This window comes from Pteropus medius, unplaced genomic scaffold (assembly GCF_902729225.1).
Source record: "Pteropus medius unplaced genomic scaffold, Ma_sr-lr_union100, whole genome shotgun sequence".
In the NCBI taxonomy this organism is placed as follows: domain Eukaryota; kingdom Metazoa; phylum Chordata; class Mammalia; order Chiroptera; family Pteropodidae; genus Pteropus; species Pteropus medius.
Window position 1 is genome coordinate 7,487,416 of NW_024347788.1, and position 15,700 is coordinate 7,503,115.

At 38.9% G+C, this 15,700-nt stretch overlaps 1 protein-coding gene across 1 annotated transcript in view; it reads left to right on the forward strand.

Annotated features, from left to right (window-relative positions):
* The window catches only part of DGKH (diacylglycerol kinase eta), a 163,123-nt gene that overhangs the window by 100,682 nt on the left and 46,741 nt on the right, over positions 1–15,700 (forward strand). The window contains 3 exon segments of the mRNA XM_039877212.1: positions 2,870–2,954; positions 8,906–8,991; positions 14,792–14,891. Of these exon segments, the coding sequence (XP_039733146.1) occupies positions 2,870–2,954; positions 8,906–8,991; positions 14,792–14,891 (271 nt within the window).

Genomic DNA, 15,700 nt, shown 5'->3' on the forward strand with positions numbered 1-15,700 from the left:
GGAAGACAGCGTCACACGGAGGAACTGTCACTGTGCTGATGGCGCCTTTGATCACATCGCTTCACTTGCTCTCTGAATGCCCCACGTAGGACAGAGAAGTCGTGACGTGTGTACCCTGAGTATCATGGAGTAGTGTTTAGGTTTAGGGAGTTCGGGTACAGGGAAAAATAGGACACAGTAAGCAGTAACCTCCCCACCCCCAATAAGTAGAAGACAAATGTCAAAATATCGTTATAAACCTGAGGTAGCATGAGTCAAAACAACTTTGATCAGATTAGCCATCTGTGGAACTCTTGCTGAAAAGAACAGAATCTCATCAGGGAGCCACCATTTCTAAATGTAATTACTCTCGAATGAGCTATAACCGAATTAATTGTAACCTCGCCTGTCATAAAGTAATGTTGTAATGGTTGGTTCTTTTGCTGACAGAATGTTTAAAAAGAGAGCTGGGCTGTAGAGCATTTATCTGTGTTTATCCCAAACTCTTTTTTTTTTTTTAAGTAAAAAATTTTTTTTCCAGTTACAGTCGACATTCAATATCATATCAGTTTCAAGAGTACGGCATAACCGATACCCCAGTAGTCTGGGTACATAAAGTGGATTCAGCCTCCAATCTCTAAAAGAACCCAGAGGTGTTTCCCTAGACAGCTGCCCGATTCCGTGCCCACCAAACCACACAGGGTGTTTTAAATGGCTTTTTGTTGCAAATTTAAGTACCACACTCTCATTTCATCCTAAGAAACAGTGCTAGGACTTTCCTCTACCCTGTGTGAGCTCGCTTTTGCCTTGTGTGTTGTAAAACTTCTCCAGGTCGTTAGCAGAGAAACAGCGCCCCCTGTGGTGAAATTCCTTGATACCGACCTGCAAAAAACAAGAAAAAAAAGGGGGAGATTAAAAAACTATTGGGTTTTTTAAGCTAAAAAAGACCACTACTAGACACATAGGAATATTTTGTTCCTGAGTTTTCTTTACTAATTTAAGAAAACTGTTTGTAAAGAGCAGGTAGGAAAAAAAATCACTTTAATAATATTCCAAATTATATAAACTTTTCCATAGATATCAATTGATTTGATCCTCAAAACAGCACTGGGCTGGCTAATAAAAGCATTTATTGTGACGATTTTATAAAGATGAAAATCGAGGCTTGTGGAGGCAGAGAGAGTCAGAATGGCTAATACATTGGTCTGCCTGGCACTGCTGGTTGCTTTACTAGATAAAGTGTCATCTCATTTAGTCGTCACGATACACCTACAGGCAGTTACTGTTATAATCTCCATCCTACAGGGTTGGGTCTCTTATCAGTGTCACACAGCTGATCAGTCTGGAGCTGGCGTCCTAACAGGGCTCCAGACTCTCGCTCTAGGGTCTTTCTCTTCAATACACACAGGCGCCAGGGGCCTCACCTTCTGGCCTCTGACTCCGCCTGGCAGGTACCAGTACGCCCCCTCTCCCGGCTCCACTGCCACTTCCTGCTGTGTCTTTGGCCCGTCACTTCCTGTCACGGGAGGAGGTGCAGCTTGGAGGGTGCGAGGAATCTGAGACGGTCCCATTTCTTTACCTGTCCTTTGACCAGAGCGGTATTTCCAGCTAGTAGGAACTTGACTTTTATGTTTGCAATGTGGTTTTCTCTATTTGGATATTTACAAAGTTTAATCATTTTCTGTGCTGCTCGCATTACATCTGTTTTGTGCGCTAGGATATAAGCTTCGCTAGGGAAGCCTTTCACCACTGTATGTCCAGACCCTGGAATGCCGTCTGTCGCTTTGGGGTGTTCAGTATTTCTCCCATTTGTGCTCATGTAGATATTTCTTCATAGTCTATTCAAGTCAAGAGTTAAAATAGTGTCAATAAGTAACTATTCAGTTTATACATCTTAACATATAAACCTGTGTCTTTTGGAGGATTTTCTGGGAATTTAGATTTTTATGGAAAGACTGATTAGTCTGAATGGTACGCTAGTCTGTTTAAATACTGATGCTAAACTTGGAGTTTTTCTATAGGTTCTATCTTGGCTTCAGCTATGATATGCTTTACGTAAAATTCATGTGTTTCATTACTGCTTTTATTATGCTTTGTGTCTTTGTGGAATCTTTATTTCTTATCCCATTACTGACAACAGTTCTTTTTAATTTTGAAATTATTATTTTAGGTAGAATAGATTGATCTGGAGTTGTTTGCTTTTCCTAACACCAGATGATTCAGTGTTTGGTTTGAAATGAATATTTACGGCTCATTTAAATAAATTTGCTTTAATTATATATTACTTATATTTTTACTCAATCCCACGCTTACTTCCTTTCTTAATTTAAGGAGGGATATTTTGCTATCATTTCATAAGGAAGAATATTTAGCTGATTTTCATCTCATGTTTGTATCAGCTGACTTGGCAAGACAGACTATGAGCATGAATTATATTTTATAAGTAGTATGGATTTCTTTAATCTAGGATGTTGTTTTGGAACTTTGGGTTGTGACCCATTAGTAATTTGTATAATCCGGTTAGCAAATTACAGTGAGCATTATTTAAAAAGTGAAAAAAAAAAAGTAGGAAAGTCAGAACGCATTGCACCTGGCGAAGAGGGGCGGGGTGTCAGACGTGTGTGTTTCTCACTGGGGGTCATGGCCTTAAAAGGTTTGGAAGTCACTTGGAAGTCACTCATCAGAATTGATAAGATAGGACAGTCATAACTTAGGAATTGGAGTTTTACAGGATTACCAAAATTTCATCTCTTTTCCCATATTTGGTTGTTTTAGATACAGTAAATTACAGTTCATAAATATATGGGCATATGTATGTATATGAAGTGGAAACAAAGTCAGTTTATTAAATTTTAAAGAAATTTGAGACCAAAGATTTTTCTCCCTTCAGGTGGAGTATAATGACCTATGAACTCAAATTGCCACCAAAGGCTTCTCTGCTTCCAGAACCTCCAGAAGAATCTGAAGAATTTTATGTAAGACTTTAACCCTTTACCTGTTTATCATTTGAAAAGGGGGTGCATATCTTGAACAAATAAGAAAACGTATGAGATACGGCGGTATCTTTCCTTAATTTCCTATTTCATTACTTGTGGCATGATCTCGTTGACTCCTTCTAGTCCTGTCCCCCAGAGGAGAGAATCTTCCATGCCCTCCCCGCCCCTCAAAGTGTGAATTTAGCCACATCACTCACCGTCATGGGCTCCGTTACTTCTGCAGAGTGAGGCCACCATGTCGTGAGGATTAAATGAGGTCACAGATGCATGCAAAGCACCAGGCATGCAGTTCCCCTTCCCCTGCCCCTAATAGTGCTCCCTGCGTGTCCCACCTGCCCACTTCCTGTCACCAGCAGGGCTCCAGGGAAGGCGGCTGATGACCGGTTCCTGTTAGCTTTACTCATCTGCCTCGGCCGAGAGCACCTGTATGAGTATTAGGGGTTCGCCCAGCTCCCTTAAACAGTCTCCAAACACACAAGTACACGCGGCCAAAATATCATACAACTTCTCTCTTCCTGCTTTGCTGGCCCTGTTGAGGGTGCATCGGAACCGGTCTCCAGGTTTAGGCTGAAGGTCGAGATAACACGAAGGAAGAGAGGGCGCACTTTATTCCATCCGTGCTGCAGACCGCTCATCAGCGCGGTTCCTAGACGGTTTTAAAGATTCAGCGTGCCGATTAAACCTCAAAGCACTGGAGATTCAAAACAGAACCTAATTTTCAAAGGATTGTTCTCTGACTCACTAAGACCATTTGATCTATGATAGCTGATTTTTCCCTTGAGGAAAATTCATCTGCTTATTTTATAGTGGAAATCTCCATTTTGTCCTTAAGAAAATTATCATCTTGTCAAAACGAAGGAAAGGAATGATAACTAGGAACATGAGGCTATTTCTTAAAGATGCTAATTACGCTTGGAAAAACTTTTTCTGATATAAAGGTGACAAAAACTGCTTCTAAAAAAATTGGAAAATAATGAAAATATGGTAAAGAAAATAAAAATCTTACTTTTAGTCCCGCAATCCAGGGATAATTACTATTAAAGATGAATATATTTACTGTTTTATTTCAGTAGCATTTTTATTTAATTTTTATTTATAATGTTATTTTACCTAAATTTGAGCATAACACGTTTTTACAAGAACCAGTCTTTTTCTTAATAGTATTTTTATAAGTGTTGCTAAGTTTCTCTCCAGAGAGAGAAAAGAGGGAACTCATTGACTCTACATATTTCAAATATCCGTTTCCCATCGTGCAAAGTAAAGGTGGACAGTTTGCTTTCACCACATTCGGTCACCAAATATGAGGTGCAACCATGGCTACTTGGAAGAGACCTCTTTTTCTTTTTTTTGGTTTTTGTTTTTTTTTTTAGTATAAAAGGATTTTGAATGACACTTCATTTATTTTGGTTTCTTATCAAAATATTTCCCAACAAAGGGATGGATGCCTTATGATTACAGGTTAAATCTGTGTTCCGTATCGCTGACAGTGACTTTTTTGCCTTAACTGCAAAAAAGTATAAGCTGAACCTTCTCCCTTCTTAGGCTCAACCTAATTTTCCAGTTTATAGATAGTTTAAATAAAATATTTATTTTGGAGTCCCTTTTGCATGATTGTGAAATTGTTATTAGTATTTTTTTTTAGTTTTAAAAGGATACGAGAGATGGTCGATTATCTTACGCTTAGCATTCTGCTGGCATCTTAGAAGGACAGAGCTTAAGGAATTGTGACAGTTTCATTGATTAATTCCTCATGGCCATAATTAAGTAATTGTATTTGCTGCTGTACTTTTTAAACATTGTAAAAATGGTGATCTCATGATTTCCTCCAGTAACAACGATTCTGTTATTTAATACTCAATATTAGAAAATTTATCGTGTGCACGTCACGTCCAGTCCTCATGCTATTGTGTTCTTTCTCTAACCCTTTGCGCACAAATCCGTACCCTTCCGTCGGCATCGTGTTGATTAGCTCACTGCTGTTCCCACCTGGGGTCTCAGCTTAGGTACCGCTTGCTCCAAGCCGCCAGCCCTCATCTCCCGAGTCCTAGTACCATGTTCTTCCTTGATTATTCCATAGCCCCCTTTACCTTCCATTATCTCGGCACTATCATACTGTAAAGATCAGGCGATGTGTATTACTCGTTCACCATTACATCGTCATCTGGCTTGATGACTGGCACGAAGTAGACAGTTAATAGAAAATTTTTATCGTTAATTTTTGATTTAAACGCCAAACGCTTTGTGAACAAAGGGGCATCTCGGCATCAAAGCTCTCTGGCCTTTTCTATTTCTTGCAAGCCAGATCCCTCCTGCTTTCCAATTGGATTTAAAGCTCTTTGATGCAGGAGTCATGTTTCTGGTCTCTTCTGTGTCACACGCCAACCGTACAAGTCTAGTGAGTCGACAGAGGCTTGTTTGTTAAGGCCACGGTACGAAGGAGAGACGTGAGCTGCCGTCCGTTTCGCCGTCGCCCTGAAAGCCCAGGCGAGAATGGGCCTCAAAGCTCTGGAAGCAGAATTCTTCCTCGGAGTTTGTTTTTAAATCGACTCTGATGGAATAATGAAAGTTCTCTCCCCTCACGTCTGCCTGTGTTCTGGCTGCTTGGTCATAGCATGCTAAGAAGTCGTATCTTTATTTTTTCTTTTATTCATTTAACAATATCAAGTACAAATAAAAGACTTCCCTTTGGTTTCAGTCCGCCTCGAGGAGTGGTTCCCAAGCTGTGTGCCAGGGCACCCCAGGGCACCCCAGTGAGCTCCGAGGGCGACCGTGAGATATTTTTAAACTTCGAAGAAAGCGTGGTGATACTCAACATCTGTGGGTGCCACACAAACTGCCAGCTTGAGACCGCGCCCCGTTGACACGTTAGGTTACACCGCATTCCTTTCGATGACGTCATGTTTCTGCGAAGCTGGGTTTTCAGTAGTTGGCTGTAGTAAAAACAAATGCCACACAGAAATTTGTGTGGACTAGGAAATGAGGGTATCGTTGTCCAATCTGGTTCCAAGGTTTGAGATGTATACAGTGCCTAGAGGCTTACAACTGGTTATCGAAGAAGGAAATAAGATATTTTTCCTTTTAATTTATATATATTGGTTTTTCAAATGGTTATTGAGTTGTTAGGATATAAATATTTATTCCGTTATTTGGAGTTAACTCCTCGGAGATATTTCTTTTGGCCTAGGGCCACTGAGAGGAAATCGTTCAGGCATTAAGGATACTGTGAACTCAGAGAGTTTTGGACTCTCTGGTCTGGTGGGAGGGACAGACAGGGAGACAGTGAGCAACATTTAGGTTCTTTTCAGGGCATAATGGTTGCACAGAAAAGAGGGTTCTTGGCCCAGCAAGTTTAGTGAAGTCTTTACAGGGGGGTTTGTGCCTAGACTCAGTTTTCAGCACCAAAAAAGAGAAGTAGGGATTGGCTAGTTGACAAAGAGCATCGCACAGAGCATGATAGTAGGGACCCTGGTAAATCTGGGGCACTGCAGGTGACTCCGTGGAGCTGGACGTGCAGTGTGAGGGGAGAGCCTCAGAAGACAGGACAGAGAGGAGGAACGGACGGTTCGGATCGTGGAGGGTGTCGGGGATTACGGAGGGTCTTGCGTGTGAGCCGAAGGGCTCGACATTTTCTGGAAGGGAGCAGGGATCTGCTCAGACATTGCTAGGCAGAGATGTGGCATGATCAGAATTGAGCTTTAAAAAAAAAATCACTGTGTCGCGAAGTGGAGAATGGCTCGCAAAGGAGCAAGAGAGACGTACGAGGCCCAGTAAGGAGGCTGTTACAGTGATACACTTGAGAAATGATGAAATTTGTATTTGACACATACAGTCCAGCAAAGACAAGATTTGCTTTGGGGGCCGGGGGACAAGGGACAGCATAGTGGGAAAAGCCCCAGGGTCCTCGGACCTGGCCTCTCGCTTGCCTGCTCTTCATTATCTGTGGGTCTTGGGCAAATCTCTCGACTCACCTGAGCCTCAGGCACCCGGGCCGTGAAACAGGACAAATATACACAGAGTGCTTAATCGCGGTGTCTGGTACTTTATAATTACCTGACCTTCCCGCCTCTGCTGAATAACGATGTACTAGGTTAACAAGTGACATCAGTAATTTTATGCTCTGACACTGAGGGTATTTAATTTTCCTCTGGAAGAGGTTCTATTCTTTGCCTTTGGTTATTTTAATGGACAAAATCTTGGCTTTTTAAACAAATTCAAATGGAATTAATGAGAGTTTAAAATATTCTCCCCTATGTTCTCAGGCTTTGTGACAGTCTACTCTGTAGGAAAAGAAATTAATCTTTTTGAAAAATATTTCCTTTCATTGCTTTTTAAAAATATGTATTTCATTTTTCTGGTCTCAACTGTAAAGATTGAGTTTTAAAGGTTTAGCCCGGGAGTTTAATAAAGTACATTTGTGAGTCAGTATGAAACTTTGAGTTTCCTCCCCTTCCCTACTTTCTTCATGTAAAATTGGTGGTCCGGCTTTGAAGGGAGTACGGGAGACATGTAAAGAAGTCACGGAGTGACGTGCCACCGGCGGAACGCGGCGTGATCAGGAATGAGGTCCCTTCGGGAAGAGACTCAGAAGAGCAAAGGAGGCCAGCTTGGATGGAGCAGATGGTTTAAACTGGAAATTTTTGAGCTGCGTGACACGGAATATATTTGAGGCAAACATTTGATAGAAGGCTCTGAATACGAGGCTGTGTAAATATTGTGCACATTTTCACATATTAAGAAGACGTGTTCTTTCAACAGAATGTTAAAGTGTGAGTCAGAAAAGGGACAGATACAAGACTCCTCGAGCATTTGATTACTTCCTATTTGAGAGAAGTGTTTATTTACATGATGGTATGACAGTGCATTCAGCATTTTTAAGAATGTTTTATTGAATTATATGTGCAGAGAAGTGTACATATCATAACTATGCAGCTTGGGAAGCTTCCACAAACTGGATGAACCGGTATAATCGACGCCCAGATCACAGGGCAGCGTTACCAGTGACCCCGAGCCTGCTCATGCCCCCTTCCCTCCACCACCGACCCCCCCATCTCCCACCCAAATAACCACTGTCCTGACTTCTAACGGCATAGATGAGTTTTGTTTGTTTGTGTACTTTATCGAATAGGATCATTTTGTATGTACTCATACATGTACTCATTTGTTTCCGAATTCGTTCACTCAGTATTATGTCTGTGAGACTCATCTATGGTGTGGCAGAGTTGTAAACCATGCATTCACATTGCCCTATAGTATTCCATGGCAGGAATACACTCCAATTTGTCACCTGTTACAATTTGCTACCTGTATAATTTGTTGCAATTTGAATGCTGCTGGGAACATTCTCGTGCACGTCTATAGGCGAACCCAATTCTGCATTTCTTTAGGGTGTAAATGTGGAAGTTGAATTGCTGGGTCCCACTGTATTAGGCACGTGTTAACTTGAGGAGACACCACCCACAGTTTTACTGAGCGTGGGTGTCAACTTGCTCTCCCAACAGCACTGGGCGAGAGTTCTGTTGCTCTTACAAATACTTAGCATTTCCTGGTTGTTGTGAGTTTTACTTTGTATTTACCTGATGGCCAATAAGGTTGAATACATTTTCACCTGTTTATGGACCATTTGGATACCTTCCTCTTTAAATTTCTAGTCTTTGGCAGCATGTTTTGTTAGGTTGTCTGGCTTTTTCGTATTCACTTGACATTTTAAAAAAATTTTATTGGTTTTTAATGAATTTCTAAGTTAAGAATTCCAGAAACTAAAACGTTTCACAGAAAGGAAATATTTCACTATTTTGCGTAATGACTCTTTTGTGTATTTTCATTGTAGCCATCGCCCTGTGTCACATGTGTCATTTTGAAGCAGTAATAACTGAGTTATATTATTTCTAGCAACAATAACACAATATGTTTTTTATTTATTCTTTTTTCAGATGACAATTTATGAAGACTCAGTTGCAACTCATCTTTCAAAAATCCTCAATTCTGATGAACATGCAGTGGTCATAGCATCTGCCAAGTGAGTTATAGAGCTGAAGTCATGACATAATTATATGGTGAAAATGAAAGGAAAGCTGGTTCCTATTATTTATATCATTTCTTTGTGAATTTTCCCCCAAAATATTAGCAAGTAGCTTATAGAGTTAGATATACTCAATTTGCATCAATTTTTTTAAAAAAATTACTTTAGCATCATATGTGCAGTGGAGTATATTTAGAGGGTATATTTGAAAGATTTTTGTCAAAAAGGTGCAATAAGTGTCTAGAGTTTAATTAATCTAAGTTCCTATTTAAAGGAGTATTTATGATTAATTATAAGATGAAAAACACATTTCATTGTAATTCATTATTTCAGTGAACACCATATTCAGGAACTCTTCACATTGGGAAAAGAAAATAATGATGAGATTTTTTTCAAAATGACATCTCTCAGCATGTTTAAATTGCATAATTATATTTTAATTCGGAGTTATGAATTCAAATAAGTTGATTAATTTTTACTCAATTTTAGTTGATTCTGTACATGGAGCCAAAGCTACTTGATTTCAGTATCCCAAATGTTGCCTCGCTGGAATTTAGAATTTAGTTTTAAGGCATCCCCTACCGATGTCACAAGAACTGGAAAGTCAGCTACATACAGGAGGGGATGAAACCAACTGAAATTTTCAGCTGATGAGCAAAATTAAAGAATGCTTTAGGATTCTGGCTTAACAAAGAAACATTAGTATCGTGGAGAAAGAGACAGAAAAGAAAGGGGAGAAGGAAAAAAAGAGAATGGGGAAGTGGTAGAGGAAAAAATTCACAAACTTTAGCATATTAGGTATTTAATATGCAAATAAACCAAAGAAAAACAAGATAAATCGGTATACGCAAACTTACCTGTGACAGAAGTGCAGATGTGGAGACAGCTGCTTTCGGTGCTGTAACCCCCAGGAATAGGAAACAGGGCTGAGCAACAGGAAAAGGGTTGAGTGACCTTAGGCAAGGGAAGCACATGTTGCCCAGACAGGTGGGCGGGCCACAGACGCTCTTTGTTTGATGGACAGTGCTGCCGGTGGCTTTTGTTGTTGTTTGGTTCGGTGTTACTTAATGAACTTTATAGCTTTCTGGCGAAAAGTACAAGTCTCCAGTTTGTCCCAGGCCTGAGCGCTCCCCATTGTCTTTCTCATCATCTTGGGCCAAATTCATAAACCTCAGTTCATTATTTCCTAAGTTTCTTCTACAAGGAAGACATTTGTATTTATCACCTTTTCTCTGTAAAGCAAATGCTTCTTTAGAGGACTTTTTAGAGGACATTACTAGGAAAGATGGAAAGTCGAAATGGAACCTTTCCATTTTATATCAAATTATAAAAGAATTATTCTTTAATACAGTTAAGTAAATATTTTACCTGGTCACTTTTCATACTTAGGATTTTAACAAAACCTTAATATTGATTGACCTTCATGTGTTTGATATATTTTGATTAATGCCTCCTACAAATTTATACTTTTTTAAAGCTTTATTTTTTCAATTGAGCTATAATTGACATAGAACACTGTATTAGTTTTAAGTGTGCAATATAATAATTCGATATATGTATACATCGTGAAATTATTACCATGATAAGTTTATTTAACATCCATCACCTCACATACTTGCGTTTTATTTTTCCTTGCAATGAGAACTTTTATGATTTACTTACGTATTTTTAATTAAATGGAATTAACATTATGAAATTTGGACAGACGCAAACAGGACCGTTACAACAGCCACCCCCTTCTCTCCCTACCTTCCTTAATCTTAACACCTGTGAAGTATAACATTGTTAGCAGTGGGAATCTTTTTTCAAATAAAATCTTAGGCAGAATTCCAATATTAAATAAAAATAGTAGAAGATGCTTTAGTCCAAGATTTGCACAAAAACTCGTGAATTCTGAAGTAAAAGTTAACATATTTGTCTTTACTATCTCAAACAGTTATTTGAACATTTGAAAAATTGAATCATATACTTCTAAATGGTATTTGAATCAAGCATTTGTGGAATCTTTGAAGTAGTTCTGCAAAACAGCTCAGAAACCCCTGGAGTAAGTCGCAGTGTTGCACTAAGTAGGCGTAAATCTGGGGTCCCAGTCGAGACTCCCCATTCGCCAGCTTCGTGACCTATGTCTGTTTTATCGGGTTTAAGAATGGAAGGAATGCCTCTCCTTCCTCCCTCATGGACTGGTAGAAGAACTGAGTTGAGTAATAGAATAAATAGAGCTTATAAACTAGAGTGCTGGATTAAATCATTAAATCATCACTTCATGTTTTCCCCAATTACGTTTCAAATGTTTCTTTGACCTTGGCCTGGCTCCTTGTCCAGGCTCTGCTCTCAGCCTTAGCTTCAGATTTCTCCCCGACTAAGTCTTTTGCCTTTAAGCAGATTCTGTGCCAACCCTGGTCCCCTGTTGTCACTCATCGGTACCCCTGGGCCTGCCCAGCTGCCCCGTCTTTATGACCCCAGATTAAAATTCTAAGGGATTGGACATAAAGGGATTCACAACAGAAAAGAGAGGACAATATGTAATAACTTTGTACCAGTAATACAATGTATTTTTATTTTAATTTTAGTTACGGACATTTTCAAACATATATAAAAGTAGAAAGTAATGATTTCCCACTGTACTTATCGCTTAGCTTCAGTATTTACCAACATTTTGCCATTTAGTCCCCATTTTCTTTTGCTACATCTCTAAGCAAATTCCAGAAATTGTTTTATTCTACTTTAAAAAAATTTTGAGGTGTGACATATATGTGGTAAAGTGTCCATATCATAAGTGCACAACTTAGTAGAACAGATAATATACGCACATTTACATATACATCCTCATGACCACCACCTAGATAAAATAAAGAACTTCCTTATTCTGTTAATACCATTTGATTAATACAATATTAAGGCAGAATGTTTTAACCTTCTTATGCATGTATATACTTATTTCAGAAGATAGTAATTCCCAGTAAGCTGTTTTTAACTATTTTTAAAATGTCGAAAATGCTCATGGAAAAAGCTATACCTGTTAGCATAGCTATATGTAGGTTAACTAAAGTAGTTAATATAGGTTAACCAACATAATATCACCATTTCTTTGACTCTGGAATTTTGGAGGTTCAGTATGATAATGCGAATTCTCTTCTGAGAATCAGAAGCACTAATTAGCAGCCATAGGTGTCATGAATAAAAATGAAAAGCAAAGTTATTAAATAAATGCAGCTTGTTCTGTAGACAAAACTTTTCAAAACATGGGATCAGCTGCAGGAAAAAATAATAAGATTGGAAACACTGTCATAGAACCAGAGAATCTGAGATTTGTAATCTGCCGTAGAAGTAATTTTGGCAACTCCCTCCTTGAGAAAATGAGGCAAAGCATGTAGTTCTTAGGATCTTTCCTCGGAGCACATGGATAGCTAGGTTTTACTTTTTCTATTAGGTGTTGATACTCCTAAATCACCTTTAATTTCTGATTGAAACTTTTCATATCGGTCGAAAAATGAATTTTTCAGGTTCTCGTCGGATGGCCTGTGCCTGCCAGTAGATGGTTATGTTTCGTCACCATCGCCATATTTATCTTAGGGTATCGTTTGCGTGTTTCATTGTCATTTGTCCCATTTAAAAAGAAAATAAGTGGAAAACTGATAAATGAAGGTGCTGCTACTAGTGATAAGAAGTGTAGATCGTATGTATAATACAACTGAGATGATGGCAGAAGTATCAAGCATGGTAAATGTGGAGCGTGTCAGCTTCAATATAGATTTGGTGCATGCTGTTGACTGTTCAGCTTCAAAGGAGTATGAAATTAAACGGATAACATGTTGGAAATATTTCATCAAAATTTTGTCTTAACGTTAATTCAAGATATTATTAGGGATTTAAAATTTTTTTTTAGCTCTGTGGGAAAATCTATCTTCCATGTTTTTTATTTGGTTTTCGCACATTCTCTAGAAATCTTTATGTATAAAAGTAGGAAACTGTGTCTCAGTTGAAGAAACTCTTTTGTGTTAACTATAGTAAATACATGTTAAAATTGTTTTTCTCCAATTTGCAAGTTCCCAGTTGATGTGACTTTGAAATCATACTATTTTAAACGTTTTATTTCTATTTTTAAAATTCTGCATACACTATTTAGGTGTAATAAAAAGTTAGTTCATTTCTCCAGAATATAAAATCCTATGACTTTTAGAGAATGAACTTAATGGACCATAACATAGACCATTTCTTCTGATTCTTCCCACACCTTTTGTGGCGAGCCTTCTCCTAGCCCAGACTCAGATTCTGTCTTCCAGCCTTTGTCTGCCTCAGCACAGCTGTGGAAGGTCAGCCTGCTGCTCCTTAGAATCCTAGGCAGATGGACCGGCAGGCTCGATCCCCAGGAGTTAGTAAAATACAGCAAAAGTAGCTGTGATCATGTTATAGCATGAACAGTCTCACAAATTCAAGAAAAACTATATCGAGACGGTGTTGTAATAATGGCCCAAAAAAACACAAAAAACAAAAAAAACCTTTCTATTTTGAAGAGGAGGATATGTCACTGTCTCCTTTCCCTAGAAGTGGGACATCGTAGAGAAACTTTCAGTCAGGCCCACAGAAGAAATTTCATAATAGCCTACCTTAATATTTCAAGAAGTTTCATAAAAATATTCTATGTGAACCAAAAAGACAAAACGCTATGTGAAGCACATGAATGCAACTCTAATAAACAGTAAGCTAGATTTTCTGTAGAAATTTGAATTTAAAAAGCCAACCAGAAGGTTGAGGGTTAGGAAATGCTACATTTTGTCCAAATGAAATCTAGAAATGGTCGAGAGACAGAGACAGAGACAGAGATAGAGGATCCTGTATCTATCGAATGACTCAGTTTCATGATACTTAAGCATCTGGAAACTTAACCGTTATGTCACTCACATACCAGAGAAGTGAGTATAACAGAAAAAATAACTGCTAGAACCTGTTTTTTTCCTTCAACTTTTTCAATCTATACCAATGATAAAGAGAAATATTTTTAAGTACTCTGATTCTGTTTTCAGCATCACTATTAGCCTTTGCCGATCATATATTACCTTTCTGTTGGGTGTCATTTTTAATCCGACACCAGCTCCAGAGACTTTTGAAAGACAGATTTATTAGCGTTTCAGATCATTTTTCGTTTTAGTCTATTTAGTTCTATTACAAAGAAACTACGTGTAATTAAAAGAAACAAACAAGAAACCATATATTGCTGACACTAACAAGACCTAAATTAAATTAACCTTGCATGTTATTGTAAGGAAAAAAAAATGAATGAATATACAGAAAATAAAACTCAATTCAAGTGCGTGGCAGATCGATCTTTAGCATAACACACAATCTCTTTTCAGGGACAATGTATTATCAAGATAGCCATCGGATGTATGGCAGTGACAGCATAAGTGACAAGGTTATCCTTTGTTGTTCAATCCTGCAAGTTCCGTTATTATGAAAAATACATAATGTGTAGGCGATAACACTTTTTAAAATGGGATCTAAAAATATTCTTATCAAGATATAATTTAAATATTTGACAAGGACTTGTTATTACCTTAAAATCACTTTTATTTATGTTGAGCAACGTTTCTTCATGTGTCCTTTTACCTTTTATCAATTGGAACGCCTTGGAGTTATCTAGGACATGTCACATAGCAGATAGAAGTGTGCGTTTATAACACAGATGCTCCCAGTATTTTGACAGTTTGCTTAGTTGTGCTTATTTTTAATATCTGGATAAATCAAAGCAATTCAGGCTACTGAGTTTACCAAATTGTACAATTTCTTTTCTTCAAAGGATACTCTGTGAAACTGTGAAGGATTTCGTTGCCAAAGTAGAGAAGGCTTATGAAAAAACGTTGGAAAACGCTGTTGTCGCCGATGCCGTGGCCAATAAAGTAAGGACACACAGTCGGGGCATCCGAGGTTTTCACTTACAGTGTTAACATTGAACTTGTTTTACAGCTCAATTGATTCAGTGATTTTCCTGCCAAAATATCATAAATCAAGAGAAAAGTTACTTTTGATTCAGATATGAGGGTTTAAAAACATTCTGTTTTATGGCAACCTTTTAGGATGTAGGAAAACTGCATCTCTGGAGACCTGCTGACAAATCGAATTTTATGACGCACTGGTTGACAGCTCAAAGGAGAACCGCACAACAGTCGGGGCGCCCGGCGACAGCACCGAGTTGGCCGGTGTCCCGGTGGGAAGAGGAAAGGCTTTCCATTTCCAGGCAGAACTGGGGCCAGTCGGGGTCCCTCCCAGCACAGCTCCTCAGGGTGCCTGCACTTTACGGTCCTCAGTCCCTGCCAGGGTTCTGTTTCTTACATTGCTTTTATCTTCACGGGTCTACCCCCTCTGTGAGCTTTCCAAGGCGACATACAATAAGAGGAGTTTACTGACCGCCAAAGCTACTGCTGTCTTTGCCTTCTTGAGTTCTTGACAGGGCGTTCGTAGCAAGGCTGGGCTCTCTTGGGCACGCAGAGGAGAGGGGTCGCCCCAGGTTCGTGCCATCAACGGTGGTGTAATTGAGTGGAAGGAAAGAAAGACCGAAATAAATATTCGTTTGGAACCTTCAGTCTCTTTCTCATGTTTTTCCACTCTGTGGAGAGCTTCAGAAAACACTCTCTAGTCACACTTATTTCTCGTGACTCTCCCCGCTGTAACTTTGTCTTGGCAGGTCATCAGAGACAAGTGAGGAGCA